The 26,070-nt window shown below is 38.7% G+C and overlaps 3 protein-coding genes and 1 long non-coding RNA gene across 4 annotated transcripts; 3 read left to right on the top strand and 1 right to left on the bottom strand.

The window, feature by feature from the left end:
* Positions 1 to 1,176: 1,176 nt before the first annotated feature.
* On the top strand, positions 1,177 to 4,401 carry LOC113035704 (dehydrogenase/reductase SDR family member 11-like). The gene is made up of 7 exons (XM_026191339.1): positions 1,177 to 1,355; positions 1,840 to 2,049; positions 2,313 to 2,407; positions 3,500 to 3,629; positions 3,772 to 3,864; positions 3,950 to 4,015; positions 4,139 to 4,401. Exons 1-7 carry the CDS (start codon positions 1,224 to 1,226, stop codon positions 4,166 to 4,168), a joined length of 756 nt encoding a protein of 251 aa, XP_026047124.1. The 5' UTR covers positions 1,177 to 1,223; the 3' UTR covers positions 4,169 to 4,401.
* Positions 4,402 to 6,028: 1,627 nt separating this feature from the next.
* On the top strand, positions 6,029 to 13,569 carry LOC113035707 (dehydrogenase/reductase SDR family member 11-like). The gene is made up of 7 exons (XM_026191341.1): positions 6,029 to 6,250; positions 8,082 to 8,291; positions 11,917 to 12,011; positions 12,782 to 12,911; positions 13,031 to 13,123; positions 13,220 to 13,285; positions 13,401 to 13,569. Exons 1-7 carry the CDS (start codon positions 6,119 to 6,121, stop codon positions 13,428 to 13,430), a joined length of 756 nt encoding a protein of 251 aa, XP_026047126.1. The 5' UTR covers positions 6,029 to 6,118; the 3' UTR covers positions 13,431 to 13,569.
* Positions 12,018 to 21,586, bottom strand: LOC113035710 (uncharacterized). Its single transcript, XR_003274382.1, has 3 exons — positions 21,526 to 21,586; positions 21,060 to 21,118; positions 12,018 to 12,685 (listed from the first exon to the last, which is right to left on the bottom strand). It is a non-coding gene; the product is annotated as an uncharacterized LOC113035710 (long non-coding RNA).
* On the top strand, positions 21,544 to 25,370 carry LOC113035705 (dehydrogenase/reductase SDR family member 11-like). The gene is made up of 7 exons (XM_026191340.1): positions 21,544 to 21,823; positions 22,826 to 23,035; positions 23,268 to 23,362; positions 24,454 to 24,583; positions 24,726 to 24,818; positions 24,904 to 24,969; positions 25,093 to 25,370. The coding sequence occupies exons 1-7, from the start codon at positions 21,692 to 21,694 to the stop codon at positions 25,120 to 25,122; spliced, it is 756 nt and encodes a 251-aa protein (XP_026047125.1). The 5' UTR covers positions 21,544 to 21,691; the 3' UTR covers positions 25,123 to 25,370.
* The last annotated feature ends 700 nt before the right edge of the window (positions 25,371 to 26,070 follow it).

The raw sequence follows: 26,070 nt of genomic DNA on the forward strand, positions 1-26,070 counted from the left end.
TTCCAGTTTAAAACTACGGTGTTATGTTAAAACAGCATTTATGTGTTCAACTTTACAATGCAAGTCTTGTTGGATGTAGTTATTTATTTTTTGTTTACATAAAAACAAAACAAACCTTAGAAACTTGAATAAAGTTCATGCTCACAGGTGTACACACGGGTGATCACACCCACAAACTACACCCTTTTTGGCTCCTACCTCAAAGCACACTGTGTTCTGTTGATCTTATGTGCTGCACAATAATGTTTAATATTTAGTATTTACTGTCATATTCCCATATATCATTGTGATGTTGTTTATTCTATTACTCTTGTTCTCTTCTGCTTGTTTTCTTTTTTCTTTCTCAACAGGTGATCTAGGTGATTGATATATGCATTTTTTCTCTGCCCGTTCTGTTGGTTTTTGTCTTTTTCCCTTCTCCCCCGTCCCTCTTCTCAGCTGTTTTTCTTTCCCTCTTTCTTTCTCCCCTTCTTTCCTCCAGTCAAGTCTGTCCCGTATTCAGCAAGTGAAAATAAAATAAACAATAAAATGTGAATCAAATGGACCATTATGGCAAGGCTGGGATGGTCAATTTGGTAAAGTAAATCCGTTGGGCATCTTTCTTTGCCTTTAGACAATAATTCTGATGGCAAAAGAGCCAAACGGGACAGGCAAAAAAAAAAAGAAAAGAAAAGAAACTTGAATAAAAAACTAAACAATATTCAAAGCTCTTTCCCCTTAAATTTAAACTTCTACCACATTCTTTGTTGCAGCATAGATTTTGATTCAGGATTCTTTTAGTGACACTTTCTCAGTCTATGGTGTTAGAGAGGAAACACCGATGATGGTCACAAACACATTATTATCCATTTATTGGACATTAAAGTGAAGCAACAGGTATAACTTACTCTGTAGACGTTATTGTGGCAGTGCAAGGTACAAAGAACTGTGCAGGGAGTACTAAAACAAGTATGATATGGAATCTTGAGATAAGAGATTTTGTTTGATTTAGCTTGGCAGTGTAACGAATAACAAGTGTTTAATCAATCACTGCTTTCCATTCATTGGCGTGAAGGCTGCACCAAGACTTGCAACATCTTTCTGTAATATATATATATATATAGAGAGAGAGATAGCTCACTTTAAAGGACAGTTTGAGCTCAAGGGTGACTATCCTGGAGACCCAGCGTCCCTCTCTTCATACTTGTTTTTCTTTCTTGCGTGTAGCAGGAATCCAAGCTGTGATGGAGCGCTGGCGGGGCAGAGTGGCTCTGGTGACCGGAGCCTCGGTCGGCATTGGGGCGGCTATAGCCGTAGAGCTGGTCCGACTCGGTATGAAAGTGATGGGCTGCGCCAGAGATGTTGGAAAAATACAGGTTTGTTCTGAAGTGAAAGACTCATATAATTTTTGATATGCAAATCATTTTTAATTGTGTCAGGCTGGAATGAAAACTCAGACTTTCTGCGAGAGTGCAAAGTATATTTTACACAAGATCTTCCAGCTGTGTCAGGCTTACATAAGTCATTTTATTTAACTGTAATTAAACCTGTTTTACAACAGGTCAGTCATTGTCGCACGACAATACAGACTGTGTGTAAAACTTGATTATTGATAGATGATCAATAGATTCATTGATAGATGTGGCACAACACTTTCAATTTCAATTTACTCCATTGCAGAAAAAGAAGGCTGGACACAACTGAACTGATGACAAACATCTGAATTTCAGTTTTATTTTTTTTTCTCGTCTCTACAGTTTTCACTAGAAAATAAGAAATTAATAAAAACGCTGATTTTAATCTTAATTCTTACCTTTCTAATCTTAAAGCTTATCATCTGCCATTTCCTTTTGGTTTCAGACACTGGCAGCAGAGTGTAAGAGCGCCAGCCATCCTGGTGTTTTGGTTCCTTTCAAGTGTGACTTGACCAAAGAGGAGGAGATTCTGTCCATGTTTGCAGCGATCAAAAATCAGCACAAAGGCGTGGACGTGTGCATCAACAATGCTGGTCTGGCACAGCCAGAGCAGTTGATAAATGGCAAAAGCAGTGGATGGAAGAACATGATGGACGTAAGAGCTCAGATATTTTAGAAAACAATTATCTTGACTTAGACGTCAATAATATTTTGTGTGCGGTATGTGGAAATACATTCACTGGAATGTTTTCTTTGCAGAATATTGAATGAAATAAAATTATCACTTTTATGTAGCTCTAAAAGTTGGGGAATTATTCTGTTACAGCAGCAAAACACCAAAAACAATTTAGCCCATTAAAATAATAATAATAATTATAATAATTTTTACTTTTTATTTTTCTGCATGGTTTCTTGCAGGTAAACGTTCTTGCACTGAGCATGTGTGCACGTGAAGCTTATCAGTCAATGAAAGAGAGAAATGTGGATGATGGGCACATCATAAACATAAACAGGTGCAGTTTTATTTACTGATGATCAACGACGGCCATGCCTGTGAAGTCTGATGATTTAAACATCTTTCAAATATCTTTGAATATAATCATGCTCAGATTCAGATTGAGATTATGAGCTTCTGTTGGTAACACTAATGGCAAACAAAGAACAATCAAAAGAACAAGATAAAATATACAAACAATAAGTTCACAGCGAACATGCAGACTTGAACAGAGAGGTTTTAAGTTGAGATTTCAACTGGGGGAGAGAACCAATGTTTCTTATATCTGGAGGTAGAAAGTTCCACAGGCTGGGAGCAGAGCAGCTAAAAGCTCTGCTTCCCATGGTGCTGAGGGGGAAAGAAGGCAAGCTGGATAGAAGAAGAAGATCGAAGTGAGCGGGCAGAAGAGGTAGTGCTTGACAGGTCAGAAAGGTAAGGAGGAACAAGGTTATGAAGGGTCTTGAAGGTAATCAGATGAAACTTGTATGCCATTCAGAATTTCATAGGGAGCCAGTGACATTCCTGAAGGATATGGATGATGTGCTGGTATGCGGGCAGCGCAGTTTTGAACCAGTTGAAGCTTATGGAGGGATTTTTGGGGGAAACCATGCAAGAGAGAATTACAATAGACAGTGTGGGATGTAACTATACTATGATCAAGAAAGGATACAGACTGGGTGGAAAGAGAAGGATACAATCGGTCCGTGTTGCGTAGATGGAAATAGGCAGAACAAGTGAGATCATTAATGTGAGATTTATAAGATAGTGAGCTGTCTAGGATGATGCCAAGACTCTTAACCTAAAGTGAATGGAAACTGTGGAGATTTCAATAGTGAGAATGAAAAGATTTGCCTTTATTCCCAATATTGGGAATAAATAGGCATATTTGTGCACATTTTTGTATATTCAATCCTGGAATTCAGTTCAGTAGATGAGTTTGAGATGAGGAGGAAGAGGGTGACATTTTATTAAGATGCCAGTGGCGCTCACTCGTTTCATTTCTTTGGTAAAGAGGACTCCTCCTCCAAGGATAAAACACAGATGTGATCCTGAAATCAGATAAAAAATATGTTGGTAAATGCTGACCTAGTGAAATGTTCTTCTGTTGTAGTGTGGGTGGACATCATGTCTATCCCGTTCCCGATTTACATTTCTACATGGCGACCAAGTTCGCTGTAACCGCGCTGACTGAGGGCCTGAGGCAGGAGCTGCGTGCAGAAAAAACTCATATCAGAGCCACGGTAAGGTTTTAAAGAACACTGATAAACCCAAAAAGTGCCCTTAAAACCAATTTCAGCTGCTATGAGACACATTTACAATACTTTCCGAAGTCGACACACAATCACACTTCTTTTACCTTTGTTTTTCTTTTGTTTTTTACAGAGCCTCTCTCCTGGTTTAGTGGACACAGAATTTGTATCACGGCTCCACAGCAATGAACCTGAAAAAGTAGCTGCTATGTACAGTGAATTTAAGGTATAATTATTAATCTCACAGTTTATAGATTGTTAATATGATTACTCTGATAAAAGTTATTAAGCATTTTTCACTTCTCTGACAGCCTTTGGAACCAAAAGACATTGCCAGTGCTGTCACATACGTGCTCAGCGCCCCGCCTCATGTTCAGGTTTGTAGGTTTTCTCTTATTTTCAACTTTTTAAATGTTCACTTATTGAATTTAGCTCATTAATATTGTAAATATCACCAGATTACTCAAAATAAGATAATATTTCTATAACTTTCCTTTCAGGTTGGCGACATTAACTTTGAAGCTGTGTAGCTGGTAACACAGTGCAGGCACACAATCCAGCCTCCACAACAAAGTGGTGTGAAACTCCTGACTGCTCAACACTACTCTCCATTTATCCTCTGCTAAGAAAAAATAAATAAAAACCACCAACCATTACTGAGCACATTCCTACGTGATCCTAAAATGATAAAAAGCCAAGTCAAAGTTGAATTTTTCATCAAACAGAACTGTCAAAATGACTGTGAGAAAATTACCAAAATAAATTTTTCTAATGCGAATGAAGAAAGACTTGAGAATGTTTTTGTTCAATTCAGATGCACACTGACCTAAACTGAAATTGAACTCAACAGAATTAACAATAAACTGTTCTTATTAACTATGCCCTAGAGACTGGTAAGTGGCCTTTGTTCATTAATCTATGTTCTCCAACCAGTTGGTGAATGGTTGCTGGAAGTTTTTGGCAGTCACTAGGTAAAATTCGGGGCAAGGAGGTATATTGTGCTGTACTAAAAACTCTGTTGTGGTTCCTTTGTACGGTAGCAGATTTCTGCACTCTCCAACAGTTTGTGTGGATGATGCAAATATTTCTGAAAACACTCACCAAATCGCTGAGTGTCTTGACAATTTGACACTGCTCAGCAAGCACAATGCTCCGTTGTCAAGGATGCAATAGAGAACTGTTTGCTAGTGTTAATTGTGGTTGTAATAAATAATACATTTGTTGTAAATAATTAAATGCAGGTATCTGAGAGAGTACACTTTTAAAGGAGTTGTCAATACAAAACTTAGCCTACCAAGAAATCATATAAGTTTGGTTTCAAAAACTGGCAGCAGAGTGTCAAAGTGCTGGCCACCCTGGTGTTTTGGTCCCTTTCAAGTGTGACTTGACCAAAGAGCAGTAGATTCTGGCCACGACTGTACTATGACCTGTAGTGGCTAATATTGTAATGGAAGTAAAAGCAGAGCTTTGAAATGCAAAATAGTGATGATCTTCAGAGGTATGTTTTCTTGGGACATTTTGTGCTCTTCACGAAGAACCAGCCATGGTTTAAATTCCATACATCAGTATTGCCATGTTTATATCAGTGTTATCTTAATATGAGTAAAGTGTTTGTGTTTAAAATGCAATTAAAAGGAAAGTTCAATGAGTCACAGTAAAAAGCATGAAATAAGAGAAAATCACGACTCTGAAAATGCAGAGAGGCGCTGAGCACATATTATGATGGCACTGGCAACATCTGTTTTTTCTAGAAGCTATCAGAGAAGAGAAAGCATGTCTGTCATTTCTCCACAACTGTTCCTAAAAGAGAAATCCAATTTAAAATACTCCAACTGCTGCAACTAATACTACTGCCACAAATAATAATAAATAAAGTTAATGATAATGAGGTTTTTTCTGCTGTGTCATGCTGAGATGACACCAAGAAACTAGGCGAGCAGCCAGTTTATGTTACTCTATAACCGAATTGCAATTCATCATCCATTATAACTCTGTACACATGACTCTGTGTCAAAGTTCATTTTTATCAGTATAATAATGTAACAATGCTTAGTGTAGTTTTATTTTATTTTATATGGATCGTTTATGGAAATTTGTTTCTACCCTAACCTAATTCTAACTACCGGTAAGTAACAAAGTAACTAATTACTTTTAAAAATAAGTAATCAGTAATTAGTAACTACTTACTATTTTCAAGTAACTTGACCAACACTGCTGATAACACATGAGAACAATAAACGTATCATTTTCAGTTGAAACCCACAAACTGAACGGTAATGTACACTCGTCTTTAGGTTTTTGATAGTTCGTCACTGTTTCTACGTCTAGTTGGTTGGAATGGAGGCGGAGTCAACGGGATCCGTTCTCCCTACCTAGTGCGCGCTCCCGACGCAAAGGAAACTAATTCTGTCAGGGATATCTATCTTGGCACGTCCCTCTCTTCAAACTTTTGGTGCGTGAGCTGGTTAGGGCTGTCTTTGATGGAGCGCTGGCGGGGCAGAGTGGCTCTGGTGACCGGAGCCTCGGTCGGGATCGGGGCGGCTGTAGCCGTGGAGCTGGTCCGGCTCGGTATGAAAGTGGTGGGCTGCGCCAGGGACGTGGGGAAAATACAGGTTTGCTCTGAAATAACAAACTCGATTTCGGAAGAATTATGTTATGCCGGTGTTGTGCCAAAAAGTGATTGTCTGCCAAAAACTGATTTCCGGTATTTGCCAAAAACTGATTGCTCGTATTTAAACTGCTATAAGTAACTTGTTGGCCTATAATATGTGAAACATATGTCAAATGCATCCCTCATGGATGACACAAAGTCATATTGAGCCACAAACAACATTCGTGTAACAAGGTAGAAGCCGCAATCAGTTTTTGGCAGCGACTTTTATAGAACCTTTATTTATGCAGTTAAAAAAAATCTCATTAACATTAAAAATGTCTTTTGTAAGAGTAAGACAGCAGAAATGGCAGCAAATATTACAATAGTTCTGTAAAAATATTGTAAGTGGGGAAAAAGGACCGGATTGGTTATAATGTGAGTACAATAACACAGAGTTATAAAGATACTTGAAAAAACAGATAATCTTTTAATTCTATATATAACCCCTTTGTAAACGCTGTTCACCGAAGTCTATTTACCAACATACGTAAAGATATTACACATAAAAAATACACGGAAACATTGGAAATCACTTTTTGGCAGGCAAATCACTTTTTGGCAGTTTTCTCTGTTAGCAGTAGTTTACCGTTTTCTTGCGTCTTTTTTGTACATCAAGCTAGTTACCGTTACAACATTCACTTTCGGTCACACAGGAAGTTACCAAAATAAAAGCACAAACGTTCAAGGTTCAAGGTTCTTTATTTGTCACATGCATAGTTATACAAGTATAAGTTATACTTATACTTGTAACCCGTGTCAGGCTACATTTCACTGTATAACACACAGTGAAATGTAGCCTGACACGCTCCTCGACATGTGCAAAAATGGGGGGGAGAACATATAGTATATACATTGGGTGAATGTGCAGTAGTAGTAGCAAGCAGGTGAATTCTGTACATTAATATGAATAGACATCTGACATCTGACTATTTTACAGAATAGTTATATTACGTGTTGTTGAGCTAGCTTTACATATCCGCCGTTACACTGTTTGTTATATATTGGTCTATATGCATGGTTTAAAATAAGCTGCACAATACCAGATCCAAGCTGTGTACTATGCAGTAAAATAAAAAAAATGGTATAAACAGTATGTTGGCACTTGGCAGTATAGGAGACGGAAGTCAGACATGATAACTTACATACTGATGAGTTGTGTAAATCCACAAAGAGCAGTATACCTCGGGTAAACAGCCACAGCACAGGTCAGCTGATCACAGCCTGTAGACAAATCTGCTGGAGCTCTCAATAGAGCCTATTGTGACTCCTGATTCCTTTCCACACACTGCTATAACCACTACAGTGATCTTAGGGTTCTCAAATCTGCAAATCCCATTTTAGCCCCTGACTATACTCATATAGTATATTAATAATAATTATATAATGATGTATTGTATTCATATTATTAAATTAGTATATGTATATTCTGTTTAGATGTAGAGGCAGACTCATCCAATAGAGCTATAAGTTCATTTGTTTGTCTATGCTTGTGTTCTCACTATCGTTCAGGTGTTCATTAGAGTTTATGTTTAAATTAAGTTTTCATTTCCATGACTAATTTTGCTATTATGTTAAAGTTGTATGAGGTTGGGTTTCCTTTGTAAAATAATTGAAAACTCCTTATCTTCTTACTTTTTTGCTTTGAATTCATTTCAGAGTCTGGAAAATGTATCTTTTATCTTAGTAAAGAAGTTTAATCCATAATTCAACTTTTACCAGAGTATTTTTACCACAAGAATCTGAATGCAAAGGTGATTATCAAGGTATCGTCTTTTCCTTTTTGTTTTCAGAAACTGGCAGCAGAGTGTCAGAGCGCCGGTCACCCTGGTGTTTTGGTGCCTTTCAAGTGTGACTTGACCAAAGAGGAGGAGATTCTGTCCATGTTCGCCACGATCAAAGAGCAGCACAAAGGCGTGGACGTGTGCATCAATAACGCTGGCTTGGCTCATCCAGAGGCGCTGCTAAATGGCAAAACCAGTGGCTGGAAAAACATGTGGGATGTAAGAACTCAGAGTTATTTTAGAAAGAAAATATTCCTGGTTGGTATGCAATATAATATTGATAACATATGTAATATGTTGTTGTGTGCTACATATGAAAGTTGGATAAATAGTGTGTTAAAATGTCAAACTATGAAAATCCCCATCTGGTTAAAATAAATACACAATCACAATAGATGAGAAAGATAAAATATTATGCAAAACTGGCTAAAGGCTTTCACTTGGTGTTCGCTCTCTCTGCGTAGAGTATCACCTCCTGTTGCAACACACAGTGATGTTTTTGTGTAGCATATGTGTTGTAATAAAAACTGTATTTACTCGCTAAATTATGTCTCTGTATTCACTCACAGTGTCTTTAGGGATTCACTAGCTTAGCTTAGTTTTTACATTTTTTATTTTAATGATATTGAATTCGAGACTCGGTTTTGCATCCTTGAAAACTCTCTAGCTAGCCAGCCTCCTGTAGTCAGTGCAGCCGAAGGTAGAAGGTAGCGCAGGCCCCATTAGGTGTCCCCCGGCAGACTGTCGAGTAGCTGGGGAAACAGGATGGCTGGATGACGGGGAGGAGGTATCATAGCCCCCGGTACACTACCAACCTGTTCATGTGGCTAACTACTTTTCCCCACTCAATGACACACTCGCAGGAGATCAGACTCTAGGAATTGGCGATTCTGTTTTAAGACATGTTGGCTAAGGGTAAATGCAAATTCAGTAAAATATTAAAAATCAACAAAAATCGACTTAAATGTTAAAAAAGTCACAAAGAAAGAACAATACAGTATCCTCATGAGCACCGAAGAGTAAAACATAAACATTAGGTCTCTCTCTTCCGAGTCTCTGTTAGTACATGAATTAATAATTGATCAACAAATCGATTTACTCTGCCTTACAGAAACCTGGTTACAGCAGGATGATTATGTTAGTTTAAATGAATCAACACTCCTGAGTCTCATTTACCATCAAAATCCTCGAGGCACAGGCTGGGGGAAGGTATGCCTGCAATTTTCCACACCAGCTTATTAATTAACCAAAGACCAAGACATACTTTTAACTCATTTGAAAGCCTGATGCTTAGCCTTGTCCACCTCAGCTGTAAAACTCAAAAAAACAGTCGTATTTGTTATCTTCTATTGTCCACCTGGGCCTTACACAGAGTTTCTGTCTGATTTTTCTGAGTTTTTAACTGATTTAGTGCTCTGTTCAAATAAAATAATTATTATGGGTGATATCCATGTAAATGTTACAAATGACAGTCTCAATCAACGTGGTATTTAATATTTTATTAGATTCAATTGGCTTCCCTCAAAAGGTGAAAAAATTGACGAAAAGCACCGTTGAGCAAAGTATTCCTTTAACGTCAACTAGGAATGACTTAATGAATTTATTCACAAATCAAATTTTAACAATTAGAGAAAAAATTACTCATAATGATCTCACAGATCTAACATTATCTACACATACTTTGAGTACCATTTGTATTTATTTAGTCTTTTTTTCCAATTGACCTTTCTGAGTTAACATAAGTAATTACTTCCTCCAAACCATCAACATGTCTTATAGACCCCATTCTTACAAGACTGCTGAAAGACTGTTGCCTATGTACTTCAGGCCTTCAAGCTGGCAGTAGTTAAACTTAAAAAGCCGTTACTTAAAAAGCCATCTCTTGACCCTGTGGTTTTAGATGTTTATAGGCCAATTTCTAACCTTTCATTTCAAAAATTGTCAAACAGCTAATAGATCATATGCAGACAAATGGCTTATTTGAAGAGTTTCAATCAGGTTTCAGAGCTCATCAAAATACAGAAACGCCTTTAGATAAGTCCCAAAAAATTGATTCTGATCATCTGGACGTAGCATCTCAGTGGGAGAAACGTTTCGTCACTCATCCAAGTGACATCTTCAGTTTCAGATGACCCAACCTCATAAACAGTACCTTTGCACAATGACTGAAACCAGCCCACTGAATGAAAAAAATGGGCTGTGAGGTCAGCTCCTGGATTATTACTATCCAAACTGGCATGACCAAAGATCAACAACCGCTGAACAAAGACCATCGCTGAACCAATTTTACAATGCTGTGATTGCAGCCATTTGCTAACTCACTTTTAGTGAATTTTACAAATGATCTTCTTGGCCCCTGACAGTAGTCAGTCTAGCTTATCCTGCTAGACCTCAGCGTTCGATAATGTTGACCATAATATTCTATTAGAGCGATTAGAACATGCTGTAGGTATTACAGGTACTGCACTGAAGTGGCATGTATCATATCGATCAAATAGCATCCAATTGTTCTGTAGTTTCTGTGCCAGGACCAGTTTACATGCTTCCCTTAGGCAGTATCATCAGAAGGCATAGGATGAATTTTCACTGCTATGCAGATGACACCCAACTTTATCTATGCATGAAGCCAGATAACACACCAATTAGTTTGATGTGTGTTAGAAAAATGTCTTAAAGGCATACAGACCTGGATGACCTCCAATTTTCTGTTTCTAAATTCACAGAAAACTGAGGTTATTGTACTCGGCCCTAAAATTCCTAGAAATATGGTATCTAACCAGATACTTACTCTGGATGGCATTGCTTTGGCCTCCAGTAACACTGTGAGGAACCGTGGAGTCATTTTTAACTAGGATATTTCCCTTAATGTACATTTTAAACAAATATGTAGGACTGCTTTTTTTCCACTTGCACAGTATCTCTAAAATTAGAAATATCCTGTCTCAGAGTGATGCTGAAAAACTAGTTGATGCATTTATTACTTTTAGGCTGGATTAGTGTAATTCATTATTATCAGGAAGTCCTAAAAACTTCCTGAAAAGCCTTCAGTTAATCTAAACTGCTGCAGCAAGAGTACTGACAGGGACTAAAAGAGAGAGCATATTTCTCCTATACTGGCTTCCCTTCATTGGCTCCCTGTTAAATCCAGAATTGAATTAAAAAATCCTGCTCCTCACATACAAGGTCTTAAATAATCAGGCCCCATCTTATCTTAATGATGTCATAGTATTGTATCCTTGCATTAGAGCACTTCGCTCTCAGACCACAGGCTTACTTGTGGTTCCTAGAGTATTTAAAAGGTGAATGGGAGCCTTCAGTTTTCAGGCCTTTCTTCTGTGGAATATGGGAGACAGACACTATCTCTACTTTTAAGATTAGGCTTAAAACTCCTTTTTGCTAAAGCATATAGTTAGGGCTGGATCAGGTGACTCTGAATCCTCCCTTAGCTATCCTGCAACAGGTGTAAGCTGCTCTCTTCCACAGCATGTCTTTTATCCTGTTTTCCTTCTCTCACCCCACCTGGTCGCGGTCCCTGAGCCTGGATCTGGTGGAGGTTTCTTCCTGTTAGAAGGGAGTTTTTCCTTCCCACTGTCACCACTTTGCTTGATCATAGGGGGTCATTGTATTGTTGGGGTTTTTTCTCTGTATGTATTAGGGTCTACCTTAAAATATAAAGCACCTTAAGGCGACTGTTGTTGCGATTTCGTTCTGTATAAATAAAATTGAATTGAATTAAAAGAATTTGTTCATCTTGAGTGCAAATAGCAACAAGGAAAAGTATCATTTTGATGCATTGATTACATATATTTGTTTTACCGTTTATTTCACTGCTGGTTTCTTACAGGTGAACGTTCTTGCACTGTGTATCTGTGCACGTGAAGCTTATCAGTCAATGAAAGAGAGAAATGTGGACGATGGGCACATCATAAACATAAACAGGTGCAGTTTTATTTTACTGATGGACAGTGATGGGTATGCTTGTGCAGTTTACACAAACATCTTATAATTCAGTCATTCTTTTGGCAACTCTGCACAATGGACTTTTCTCACAGCACACATTGTATCTCCCCCTTTAAGAACCCTACTATAGCCAATGAGTGTTTTTATTACTGGTAGGTCCAATAAAAATAAATACCAGACTGCTGTGTCAATAACAATATATTAGAACCAAAAGGGACATCTTCATATTGCTTTCATTGGCCAGCTAGCAGTTCAGAACTAAAAGATTTTTGAGTTTACTATGAAAATCATCAAGAAAAATGAAACCAAATCTAATTGCCAGAACCGAGAAATGTTTTGCTTTTTTTAAATCTCAAAACACAAGTACCTTCCTGGTTATACATTATATAGAAACCTTTAAATTACAGCACAACAGCATAGTGATGCAGTGGTTAACACTGTTATCTCACAACTTATCTCACAAATCCAGCATCTGGCCAGTGTCTTTCTCTGTGTAGTTTGCATCTTCTCCCTGTGTCTGCAGGAGTTCTCACCTTCCCACATAGTCCAAAGACATGCAGTAAGTTGGGTTAGTTTAGTTGAACTGTGTCTGTGTCTCTGTGTCCTGTGACAGACTTGGGACCTGTCTGTGCTGTACCCGAGGCTCCTGGACCCTGAATTAGATAAGCAAAAGAAAACAGGTGGATGTTAAACGATATAGAAACTGTTGCCATTGTTGTTATAACACTTGTAAATATCCTCTGTTGCAGTGTGTGCGGCCATCAAGTGTTTCCTAATGCTGACGGACATTTCTACACCGCCACCAAGTATGCTGTAACTGCGCTGACTGAGGGCCTGAGGCAGGAGCTGCGTGCAGAAAACACTCATATCCGGGCCACAGTAAGCTTTTGAAAGACACTGTAACCAGCTCCAAAGTACCTTTAACACTAATGTCAGCTGTTATGAGATGCACACAGAGTACTTCTTGAAGAATCCTCATTAATAATGTCATTTTGCAGAGCATTTCTCCTGGCGTTGTGAAGACAGAATTTGCATACCGCGTCTACAGAGACAATTCTGATAAAGCAGCTGCTGTATACACTAAAAATAAGGTAAAATCATTATTCCTTCATTTCCTACAATCGCTACAGTATTGTTGATATGATTACTATTAAAATTTCATTAAGCACTTTTCACTTCTTTGATAGTCTCTGGAAGCAAAAGACCTCGTCCATGCCGTCACATATGTGCTCAGTGCCCCTCCTCATGTTCAGGTTTGAGATTTTCTCTCATTTTCCTCTTTTTTGTGACCTTTTGAACTTTTCTATTTTCCATTTTAAATATCAGCAGTTTAGTCATAAGATAACATTCATCTATCTTTTCTTTCAGATTGGGGAGATTTTGCTTGAAAGTCTGTAGCAGGTGTCATGCAACTTGGCCTTGAGACCCATCCCAATCTTTACATCAAAGTAGTGTGACCGGCTCTCCTTACTTCTCAACACTGTCAGATTGTAATCAATTCACAGAAGGATAAAATAAAGGAAACTCATCCAGCTGTTTTCTGTCTAATTGTCTTCTTATCAAAGGTCCCTGTGGTACCTTTTTACAAGCGTCCTACTGGCCAGCAAGGAATGCCCATGAAAACACTTTAATTAATGACAGCTTCCTTCTTATTGTAACAGATCTCAGTTGCTGGATAGTATTTAAGCTCTAAGAGTGTTTTTACTGTTAAGCAGATGTTCATTTCAGCAGGTTAGAACCTTAGCTGGTTTGGGGGGGGGGGGGGGGGGGGGTGTCATGGAGCAACCGTACAAGTCATAAGGGCCTAAAGACTGATGAACAAAGGTCACTTACCAATGTATGTTCTCCAACCAGTTGGTGAATGGTTGCTGGAAGTTGTTGGCAGTCACTAGGTAAAATTCGTGGCAAGGAGGTATATGGTGCTGTACTAAAACCTCTGTGTGGTTCCTTTGTATGGTAGCAGATTTCTACACTCTCCGGGAGTTTGTGTGGATGATGCAAATATGTCTACAAGCACTCACCAAATTGCTGAGTGTCTTGACACTTTGACACTGCTCCGCAAGCACAATGCTCCATTGTCAAGGATGCAATAGAGAACTGTTTGCTAGTGTTCATTTTTGGCTCTAATAAACAATACATTTGGTGTAAATAAACAAACGCAGGTATCTGAGAGAGTAAGCTTTTAAAGGAGCTATCATGTCAATATAAAACTTTGACTACCAAGAAAACATAAGTTTGACTTAAAAAACTGGCAGCAGTGTCAAAGTTCTGGCCACCTTGGTGTTTTGGTCCCTTTCAAGTGTGACTTGACCAAAGAGCAATAGATTCTGGCCATGACCAATGTTCCCTCTAATTTTTCATGTGTCTGAGCGACCACACAAACTCCCTAAGCGGTCCCTTGGACCACTGTGAGCAACATTAGACGTGTGCACTGTGGTTATGCCAGCATTGAATCCATCCAAGGTTTATTAAAATAATCAAATTACAGCATTTACATTTATGTTAGACTACTATTAATTAACTGCTTTAGCCCACTTACAATGAAAATTAAAAAAAAAAAAATCTTGTTCATGACCTGTGTAGTATGTTAACACTTTTGGAAGTAAAAATAACTTGAATTCCAATTTTGAAAACAAAACTTTTTTTTTTTTTTATAAAGCTCTGACTTGAATTATGAGTATGGGTCTGTGTTCTGGGAGAGAGTCCTGTAACTCTGTCTGCAAAATACAGTATATAATGACCAATGTTGGACAATTTATTTTTTTAAATAAACATTTCAAACTATTTACAGAACAATCAGCTGTTCTGCATCAAATCTGATGCCACACAAATTATTTGTGTCACTCCAAAAAATAATTTCTGTCCACTATGAGATAAAAGAGAACAACAGCCTGATACCTGCAGGCCTGACAACAGGAGATGTATCACTCCTGTAACACCTGTAACATTCAGCAGTCGCCTCATTGTTCTGACACACAAAACAAAACTATTGACTACACTACACACTAACTACACAAGATTTGCGCTAAACGTCGCAAATCTCTCACGTCTCAAAACACCGCCGTCACTCCTAAAACTTCCCCCTTCCTAAACAACTAAATGCCATGTTGCTTTATCATTTTTTGATTGGTCGACATGGTACATTTTTCGACCAATAGCAATAGGGGTTTTTTTTTTGGTGTTGTTTTTGCTCACAGGCGGAGAGTGCTTTTGAGGTTTTCTTTATAAAACACAGTTTTTACTGTTTCTTCCCGCAGTAAATATAAACAACGATAGTATTGACTATGTGCACGTTAGCATATGCTACTTCCGGTGCGGAAACTCCTGTGGGGAGCTTTGCTTCCGGTGTCCTATTCGCGCCTGGTTTACGGTCCAAAACAAGTTAAGCAAATGAATCAAGTGGCGATTTACATTTCTATAGATGTCTTGGGCATTTACCCAATATATCTGTAAATGATGTTCATCGACTTGTCGATATTTTTCCCCCGCGCCTCAGAGCAAAAGAGAAAAGGGATTCAAATGTTATATTTCTCAGCTGTCCCTCGTTTATCGTGGGTGTTATGTTCTAAAAATAACCAGCAATAGGTGAAATCAAGTAGCCAATTTTATTTTTTGACAGTGCAAAACGTTTGGTGGACATGGTGGACATACAGTACTGCACCTCAGAGTCACACTGCTAGCGATCAATGCAGCGATTCTGTACTGTACAGGAGAGACGTCACGGAGGAGATCGTCTGCAGCGATCAGGACGCAGGACAAAATGTGATGTAAAAAAAAAAAGCATGCAAACTTGCACTAAAAAAATCCGTGAAACAGCGAGGTGAAAGGTGAACCGCGTTACAGCGAGGGACCGCTGTAATTTTGAAGGTAAGTCACAACATACCCTTCATAAATACTAATGTATAGAAACCGTTACCAGCAATCATTCATTTTTTGTGTGGCTTTTTTCACGGTTTGTTAACATGCCGTGTAGGCGTGTACTTGACTAGCTGATATCGACATAACGGGGGAAACATCTGGTTTGACTATTCTTCAGCTGTAGTTTGAATGCTGAACATTTGCCTGTTTAAATCATAAGACCAGTGACTATACAGAGATGTGCTTCTGAATGTGGACGATGTGTCTTCTGCTGCAGTAATGCAGTTCTGCTTGTGTTGAGTGATGTAAACAACTGATCGATCTAAAGGCTTTAAACGTCAAAATTGATCATTAGATTTTTTATGACACAACAGCGGTGAGTGTTCCCACCTTCTCCTCTTTGTAACTTTCCGTTTTCGAGTTTTGGACATGATTTTGGAGTATATCTTTGCAGTAGCGATTGACCGCAAAGTAAAGCTACCGGAAATGCACTACCCCACATCCGGTCTCAAACCAGGAAGTTAGCATTGTCTCGTGCACATAGTCAATTCAGGAAGAAAACCAAACATTGCATATATTTTTTTATCATAACTCCAGTTTTACTTGGCCTATCAACACAATTTAAAAACTGGTATAAAGTTCACACTTTTTCTGTCAGTTGTTCCGTCTGTCCTGCTCACATCTCCAATGGTTGTACAGGTTGTCATTAACGTGGCTTCACTCCACATCAGCCACGCTGCTTTGCTAGCTAAAACACCGGTGTCGTCACATAAGGACGCTGTCATAGCCTGTCAATGACGTTCATTAGCTGCGTATATATATGAATGTGAATCGCATCATTGGCTGGACTATGGGATAAGGTGGCATCGTTCTAATCCCATACGGGATCAGCCAGTCACTTTCTGACTAACACTGCAAAACAGAATTGTTAAAGTATTTTTTTTAAGTTCAATTCAGGTTAGATTTTTTTTTGGTGCACAACGCAGATTTTCTGTGCGCAGAGACCGTGCCAGCAGTGCACAATTGCGCACGCACGCAGCTTAGAGGGAACATTGGCCAGGACTGTACTATGACCATAGCTGGACTGGCCATCAGGCATACCGGGCATTTGGCATCAGGCCGATGGTGATTTTTCATTTTTATGGGCCGGTGATTTTTTTCTTTTCTTTTCTTTTTATTTTTTTGTAACGGTAGAAACAATGAAAGGTGGTGCATTGGCCAGATGCTGGTCGATGTGTAAAAATAACTCAGTTGTTTGGTGGCGGCTATGGCGGAGCTTCCACAGAGGCCAGCATGTGGATGAGGGAAGGGGAGGCAGGAGAAGGAGAGACAAGTGTCAGGTGAACTGAACTTAGAGTAAGAAGTTATGACCTGCAGTCAGTCTGGGTCAGATATAAACCAAGTTTAGGTGGAGTTTATTTTCGTTCTGCTGACTTTTTACAGTCAGTGACAATAACTCGTACTGCGTACTAGCTAGCATGACAGAGTTTCTATACAGCTGGGTGGGTGCTATGATGTTACTGATGTAGCTTGCCATCGCCAGTGTGTGAATGGGTGAATGACTGAATGTAGTGTGAAGCGCTTTGGGGTCCTTAGGGACTAGAAAAGCGCTATACAAATGCAGGCCATTTACCATTTACCATTTACTGATAGTGAACTTTATTTTATTCATAAGGTTAGTTAGTAGAGTTGCCAACCGTCCTGTAAAAATTAAATCGTCCCGCATTCAGAGAAAATTTTGTGTTGAGCTGAAAAGGAACAGTTTGTCCCAGACTTCAGCTACAATAGAAAAAGACACAAAGCTGGAGTTATTCTGTCGTTAAGCTGCACAGTTGCCTCTTCTCCTCTCATTCTCTCCCCCTCTCTCTGTTGTTGCTACTTCAATCATGAAACTGACCAATGATCAGCTGATCGGCTTTTCTCTCTTGCTTGTTTATCTCCCACTTTGCGCCAGAAAGCGGAAACCGGCGGATGTCGTGCTAAACAACAGCAGCAAGTTTAAGATCAGCTGTTGTTAGAATTTATTTAATATTACTTTCTAGTATCAGCTAATGTTTGCTGGCGCCACAGCTGTAAAAGCTGCTGGTCATGATGTCGGTTTGGATATCCTGGTGAGAGGGAAACATGAAGATGAAACCAGGAGATGTCCTTACTGAATCAGAGCTGAACTGTTTCTGAGAGACACATAACACCAGGATCCTTTTCTAAGTAGCTTACAGCTGGTAACTGTGCAGGGGTGGCTCTAGCAAAGTTTTGCCAGGGGGCCAGGTAGGGCATTAACAGGGAAAGGGGGGCACAAAGAAATACTTTTCTTTCTTATTCTCATTTAAAACATCTAGCTCTTATTAAATAGTTATCTGAATCTGGGGCAGGGATAGCTCAGTAGGTAGAGTGGTGGCCCCATGATCGGAAGGTCGGGGGTTCGATTCCCCTGAACAGCTGAGCAAGATACCATCCCTACACACTGCTCCCTGGGCGCCCAATGGCTGCCCACTGCTTCACTGAGTGAATGGGTTAAAGGCAGAGAGGAATTTCCACACGGGGATCAATAAAGTACACTTTCTGAATCTTACGACCAAAGTTTTTATCTGACGTAAAATGTATAGAAACCATACATTTTTTTTGTCCCAGTCCAGCCCTGACTATGACCTCTAGTGATTAATATTGCAAAGGAAGAACAGTAGGATGCAAAAGTTTGGGCAACCTTGTTAATAGTCATTATTTTCCTGTATAAATCGTTGGTTGTTACAATAAAAAATGTCAGTTAAATATATCATATAGGAGACACACACAGTGACATTTGAGAAGTGAAATGAAGTTTACTGGATTTACAGAAAGTGTGCAATAATTGTTTAAACAAAATCAGGCAGGTGCATAAATTTGGGCACCACAAAAAAAAAAAAAAAAAAAAAGAAATGAAATCAATATTTAGTAGATCCGCCTTTTGCAGAAGTTACAGCCTCTAAACGCTTCCTGTAGGTTCCAGTGAGAGTCTGGATTGTAGTTGAAGGTATTTTGGACCATTCCTCTTTACAAAACATCTCTAGTTCATTCAGGTTTGATGGCTTCTGAGCAAGGACAGCTCTCTTTAACTCACACCACAGATTTTCAATAATATTTAGGTCTGGGGACTGAGATGGCCATTCCAGAACATTGTACTTGTTCCTCTGCATGAATGCCTTAGTGGATTTTGAGCAGTGTTTCGGGTCGTTGTCTTGTTGAAAGATCCAGACCCACCGCAGCTTCAGCTTTGTCACTGATACCTGGACATTGGTCTCCAGAATCTGCTGATACTGAGTGGAATCCATGTGTCCCTCAACTTTGACAAGATTCCCAGTCCCTGCACTGGCTACACAGCCCCACAGCATGATGGAACCACCACCATATTTTACTGTAGGTAGCAGGTGTTTTTCTTGGAATGCCGTGTTCTTTTTCCTCCATGCATAACACCCCTTGTTATGCCCAAATAACTCAATTTTTGTTTCATCAGTCCACAGCACCTTATTCCACAATGAAGCTGACTTGTCCAAATGTGCTTTAGCATACCCCAAGCGGCTCTGTTTGTTCCTAACTGTGGAAACAGACAGCTTAAATCTGTGAGACAGCTTTCTGTATCTTTCCCCTAAACCATGATGGTGAACAATCTTTGTCTTCAGGTCATTTGAGAGTTGTTTTGAGACCCCCATGTTGCTACTCTTCAGAGAAAATTAAAAGAGGAGAGAAACTTACAATTGACCCCCTTAAATGCTCTTTCTCATTATTGGATTCACCTGTGTATGTAGGTCAGGGGTCACTGAGCTTACCAAGCCAATTTGAGTTCCAATAATTAGTTCTAAAGGTTTTGGAATCAAGAAAATGACAGCAGTGCCCAAATTTATGCACCTGCCTGATTTTGTTTAAACAATTATTGCACACTTTCTGTAAATCCAATAAACTTCATTTCACTTCTCCAATATCGCTGTGTGTGTCTCCTATATGATATATTTAACTGACATTTTTTTACTGTAACAACCAACGATTTATACAGGAAAATAATGACTATTAACAAGGTTGCCCAAACCTTTGCATCCCACTGTAAAAGCAGAGCTGTGAAATGCACAATAGTGATGACCTTCATTGGTGTGTTTTCTTGGGACATTTTGTGCTCTTCATTAACAACCAGCCATGGTTTAAATTCCATACATCAGTATGTCCATGTTTATACCAGTGTTATCTTATTATGAGTAAACTGCTTGTGTTTAAAATGCAATTAAAGGGAAAGTTCAATAAGCCACAGTAAAAAGCATGAAACAAGATAAAATCTGAAATCTGAACATGCAGAGAGGCACTGAGCACATATTGTGATGACACTAACAACATCTATTTCTTTCAGAGGCAATCAGAGAAGAGAAAGCATGTGTGTTGGTCTACAAACAAACTTGATATTTCTTTTATCCACACGTGTTCTTTAAAGAGAAATCCTATTTAAAATACTCCAACTGCTGCTACTAATATACTGCCACAAATAATAATAACAATAATAATAATAAAATTAATAATAATGAAGTTTTTTCTGCTGTGTCATGCTGAGATGAGACCAAGAAACTGGGATGGCAGCCAGTTTATGTTTATATGTTACTATAAAACCGGTGAGTTGCAATTCATCATCCATTATAACTCTGTAAACCTGACTCTGTGTAAAAGTTCATTTCTATCAGTTGGTGCACAAAAATGGCCGTTTAAAGTTTTAATTGTTAAAACAGGGTTTCTGTATCCAATATAATAACAATGTTTGGTGTAGTTTTTTATTTTACAAAAAAACCTCAAAAAAACAAAACAAAACCTTTCATGATTAAAAATTCAACTTCCTCAGAAGTTCTTAATTTGCGAGTCACAATTCTGGTATAAAGTATTACCAAATCACGCCTTCTTTCCTTCTTGGTTGTTGAGCTATGAAATGTTGATGACCTCCACAAGTTTTCCATTTGTCCAAAATGGAAGGACTGATCCTAAAAAAGCATTTCCCCCTGAAAGTTAAATGTCTCTTTGCTGCTGTATAGAGCATGACTGAGGAATTATTGATTCTTCCCATATTGTCTCTAATCTTAGCGAGGAAATCCTTGACAGAGGCCGAATGGTCACAAATACTTAATATTATACAGAATGTTACAAATTAATTAGCTCACTCACTTCAGTTTTTATTGTGGCAGTCATGTCAAGGTAGTTGTCCCCGGCAGAATTTGTTTCCCCTGCGTTGAGAGCACAGGCTTGGTTGTCCAAATCACAGACAAACAATATAAACACCAAAAAAATTGCTTCTTTTACATGCCTGAATGTGCACAAAATAGGTTTAAATGTTACACAAATTTCTTCAAGTCATAGGTTGTTCCATATTATGTCACTTTTTGCTTGATGCAATGTGCATAAAGTTAAAAGATTAAAAATAATAAAACCAATTTTTAAAAGAGGATTTTTCAAGTGATCCAATTTTAGATGGATTATGCAGAAAAAAATCTAATTGGGCTGAAAGGTCTATTGCTTTATAACGTATTCAGGTTGTGTATCATGTTTTTAAAATGAAATAATTACTTTTAAAAATACGTAATCAGTAAAGTAACTGGATAACCTTCTTGGAGAAGTAATAGTAACTACTTACTATTTTCAAGTAATTTGGTTGGAATGGAGGTGGAGTCAACTGGATCCGTTCTCCCTACCTGGTGAGCGCTCACGACGCAGAGGAAACTAATTCTGTCAGGGATATCTATCTTGGCACGTCCCTCTCTTCATACTTTTGGTGCGTGAGCTGGTTACAATTGTCTGTGATGGAGCGCTGGCGGGGCAGAGTGGCTCTGGTGACCGGAGCCTCGGTTGGGATCGGGGCGGCTGTAGCCATGGAGCTGGTCCGGCTCGGTATGAAAGTGGTGGGCTGCGACAGGGACGTGGGGAAATTACAGGTTTGCTCTGAAATAACAAACTTGATTTCAGAAGAGAAACACTTAATGTAAAACTCTAATGCAAAGGACTTTTTAATGTTATGCAAATATGCAGTTATGTAGCTCTGTCAAGTGGACATCATATAATGGCTGTCAAGCGACAGACTTTTTGTTTTACAATAAATCATTTATGCTGTACATATTGGTCAATATGCATGGGTTAAAATGAGCTGCACAATACCAGATACAAGTAGTGTACTATGCAGCATAATGAACAAAATTATAAACAGTATGTTGGCAGTATAGGAGACAGAAGTCAGACATGATATCTTACATACATAAAAAAAAAAAACCAGTTAAAAACTTTACTGTTTAAACAAGCTTTCTGTTGACCAATGCTTTTTACATTTTTATATTTTTAATTTACATTTAAACTCTATATTGTGTATACTGTGCATTTTGCTATTTATCGTATCTGTGTGCAGCGCTTTGTGACTACCTGTCTATGAAAAGCGCTTAATAAATAAACTTTACTTACTTACATACTGATGAGTTGTGTAAATCCACAAAGAGCAGTATACCTCGGGTCAACAGCCACAGCACAGGTCAGCTGATCACAGCCTGTAGAGAAAAAAATCTGCTGGATCTCTCAATAGAGCCTATTGTGACTCTTGATTAATTTCCTCACACTCTTATAACCACTACAGTGATCCTACGGTTCTCACATCTGCAAATCCCATTTTAGCCCCTGACTATACTCATATATTCATTATTTTCATTCCCATGTCTAATTCTGCTATTATGTTGAAGTTGTACAAGGTTATGTTTCCTTTGCAAAATAATTGAAATGTCCCTATCTTCTTACTTTTATGCTTTGAATTCATTTCAGAGCCTGGAATTTTTCTCTTTTAACTTAGTAAAGGAGTTTAATCGATAATTCAACTTTTACCAGAGTATTTTTACCACAAGAATCTGAATGCGATGGTGACTATGAAGGTATCATCTTTTGCTTTTTGTTTTCAGAAACTGGCAGCAGAGTGTCAAAGTGCTGGCCACCCTGGTGTTTTGGTGCCTTTCAAGTGTGACTTGACCAAAGAGGAGGAGATTCTGTCCATGTTTGCAGCGATCAAAGAGCAGCACAGAGGCGTGGACGTGTGCATCAACAACGCCGGCTTGGCTCACCCAGAGCCGCTGCTAAGTGGCAAAACCAGCGGCTGGAAGAACATGATGGATGTAAGAGCTCAGTGTTATCTCCTGGATTGGTCTGCAGCGATGTTTGTGATTTCTTTCAAAGTAACATCAAGGGTGTCCCACCAGAACAATACATTAAAATAATAAATGTAACCTATCAGTGCTTTTAATGTTGCACCTGAGTAAGAATTAACACTGTGGGTTAATTTACACTTGTGCACAAGAAGAAATGATTAAATGTAAAGTTTTTTTTCTTCTTCTCGGTCTCTTGCAGGTGAACGTTTTTGGATTGAGTATCTGCGCGCATGAAGCATATCAGTCAATGAAAGAGAGACATGTTGACGATGGGCACATCATAAACATAAACAGGTGCATTTTTATTTGCTGATGATCAACGACGGCCATGCCTGTGAAGTCTGATGATTTAAACATCTTTCAAATATCTTTGAATATAATCATGCTCAGATTCAGATTGAGATTATGAGCTTCTGTTGGTAACACTAATGGCAAACAAAGAACAATCAAAAGAACAAGATAAAATATACAAACAATAAGTTCACAGCGAACATGCAGACTTGAACAGAGAGGTTTTAAGTTGAGATTTCAACTGGGGGAGAGAACCAATGTTTCTTATATCTGGAGGTAGAAAGTTCCACAGGCTGGGAGCAGAGAGCTAAAAGCTCTGCTTCCCATGGTGCTGAGGGGGAAAGAAGGCAAGCTGGATAGAAGAAGAAGATCGAAGTGAGCGGGCAGAAGAGGTAGTGCTTGACAGGTCAGAAAGGTAAGGAGGAACAAGGTTATGAAGGGTCTTGAAGGTAATCAGATGAAACTTGTATGCCATTCAGAATTTCATAGGGAGCCAGTGACATTCCTGAAGGATATGGATGATGTGCTGGTATGCGGGCAGCGCAGTTTTGAACCAGTTGAAGCTTATGGAGGGATTTTTGGGGGAAACCATGCAAGAGAGAATTACAATAGACAGTGTGGGATGTAACTATACTATGATCAAGAAAGGATACAGACTGGGTGGAAAGAGAAGGATACAATCGGTCCGTGTTGCGTAGATGGAAATAGGCAGAACAAGTGAGATCATTAATGTGAGATTTATAGGATAGTGAGCTGTCTAGGATGATGCCAAGACTCTTAACCTAAAGTGAATGGAAACTGTGGAGATTTCAATAGTGAGAATGAAAAGATTTGCCTTTATTCCCAATATTGGGAATAAATAGGCATATTTGTGCACATTTTTGTATATTCAATCCTGGAATTCAGTTCAGTAGATGAGTTTGAGATGAGGAGGAAGAGGGTGACATTTTATTAAGATGCCAGTGGCGCTCACTCGTTTCATTTCTTTGGTAAAGAGGACTCCTCCTCCAAGGATAAAACACAGATGTGATCCTGAAATCAGATAAAAAATATGTTGGTAAATGCTGACCTAGTGAAATGTTCTTCTGTTGTAGTGTGGGTGGACATCATGTCTATCCCGTTCCCGATTTACATTTCTACATGGCGACCAAGTTCGCTGTAACCGCGCTGACTGAGGGCCTGAGGCAGGAGCTGCGTGCAGAAAACACCCATATCCGAGCCACAGTAAGGTTTTAAAGAACACTGATAAACCCAAAAAGTGCCCTTAAAACCAATTTCAGCTGCTATGAGACACATTTACAATACTTTCCGAAGTCGACACACAATCACACTTCTTTTACCTTTGTTTTTCTTTTGTTTTTTACAGAGCCTCTCTCCTGGTTTAGTGGACACAGAATTTGTATCACGGCTCCACAGCAATGAACCTGAAAAAGTAGCTGCTATGTACAGTGAATTTAAGGTATAATTATTAATCTCACAGTTTATAGATTGTTAATATGATTACTCTGATAAAAGTTATTAAGCATTTTTCACTTCTCTGACAGCCTTTGGAACCAAAAGACATTGCCAGTGCTGTCACATACGTGCTCAGCGCCCCGCCTCATGTTCAGGTTTGTAGGTTTTCTCTTATTTTCAACTTTTTAAATGTTCACTTATTGAATTTAGCTCATTAATATTGTAAATATCACCAGATTACTCAAAATAAGATAATATTTCTATAACTTTCCTTTCAGGTTGGCGACATTAACTTTGAAGCTGTGTAGCTGGTAACACAGTGCAGGCACACAATCCAGCCTCCACAACAAAGTGGTGTGAAACTCCTGACTGCTCAACACTACTCTCCATTTATCCTCTGCTAAGAAAAAATAAATAAAAACCACCAACCATTACTGAGCACACTCCTACGTGATCCTAAAATGATAAAAAGCCAAGTCAAAGTTGAATTTTTCATCAAACAGAACTGTCAAAATGACTGTGAGAAAATTACCAAAATAAATTTTTCTAATGCGAATGAAGAAAGACTTGAGAATGTTTTTGTTCAATTCAGATGCACACTGACCTAAACTGAAATTGAACTCAACAGAATTAACAATAAACTGTTCTTATTAACTATGCCCTAGAGACTGGTAAGTGGCCTTTGTTCATTAATCTATGTTCTCCAACCAGTTGGTGAATGGTTGCTGGAAGTTTTTGGCAGTCACTAGGTAAAATTCGGGGCAAGGAGGTATATTGTGCTGTACTAAAAACTCTGTTGTGGTTCCTTTGTACGGTAGCAGATTTCTGCACTCTCCAACAGTTTGTGTGGATGATGCAAATATTTCTGAAAACACTCACCAAATCGCTGAGTGTCTTGACAATTTGACACTGCTCAGCAAGCACAATGCTCCATTGTCAAGGATGCAATAGAGAACTGTTTGCTAGTGTTAATTGTGGTTGTAATAAATAATACATTTGTTGTAAATAATTAAATGCAGGTATCTGAGAGAGTACACTTTTAAAGGAGTTGTCAATACAAAACTTAGCCTACCAAGAAATCATATAAGTTTGGTTTCAAAAACTGGCAGCAGAGTGTCAAAGTGCTGGCCACCCTGGTGTTTTGGTCCCTTTCAAGTGTGACTTGACCAAAGAGCAGTAGATTCTGGCCACGACTGTACTATGACCTGTAGTGGCTAATATTGTAATGGAAGTAAAAGCAGAGCTTTGAAATGCAA

Source organism: Astatotilapia calliptera, chromosome 14, assembly GCF_900246225.1.
Source record: "Astatotilapia calliptera chromosome 14, fAstCal1.2, whole genome shotgun sequence".
Taxonomy (NCBI): domain Eukaryota; kingdom Metazoa; phylum Chordata; class Actinopteri; order Cichliformes; family Cichlidae; genus Astatotilapia; species Astatotilapia calliptera.

Bases quoted from the DNA above. Each gene is read 5' to 3' on its own strand.
- LOC113035704 (XM_026191339.1), top strand. From the start codon at position 1,224: ATGGAGCGCTGGCGGGGCAGAGTGGCTCTGGTGACCGGAGCCTCGGTC. The intron at 2,050-2,312 runs GTAAGAGCTCAG...GGTTTCTTGCAG, and splicing joins GATGGAAGAACATGATGGAC to GTAAACGTTCTTGCACTGAG. The intron at 2,408-3,499 runs GTGCAGTTTTAT...CTTCTGTTGTAG, and splicing joins CACATCATAAACATAAACAG to TGTGGGTGGACATCATGTCT.
- LOC113035707 (XM_026191341.1), top strand. From the start codon at position 6,119: ATGGAGCGCTGGCGGGGCAGAGTGGCTCTGGTGACCGGAGCCTCGGTC. The intron at 12,012-12,781 runs GTGCAGTTTTAT...CCTCTGTTGCAG, and splicing joins CACATCATAAACATAAACAG to TGTGTGCGGCCATCAAGTGT. The intron at 13,124-13,219 runs GTAAAATCATTA...CTTCTTTGATAG, and splicing joins CTGTATACACTAAAAATAAG to TCTCTGGAAGCAAAAGACCT.
- LOC113035705 (XM_026191340.1), top strand. From the start codon at position 21,692: ATGGAGCGCTGGCGGGGCAGAGTGGCTCTGGTGACCGGAGCCTCGGTT. The intron at 21,824-22,825 runs GTTTGCTCTGAA...TTTTGTTTTCAG, and splicing joins GGGACGTGGGGAAATTACAG to AAACTGGCAGCAGAGTGTCA. The intron at 23,036-23,267 runs GTAAGAGCTCAG...GGTCTCTTGCAG, and splicing joins GCTGGAAGAACATGATGGAT to GTGAACGTTTTTGGATTGAG.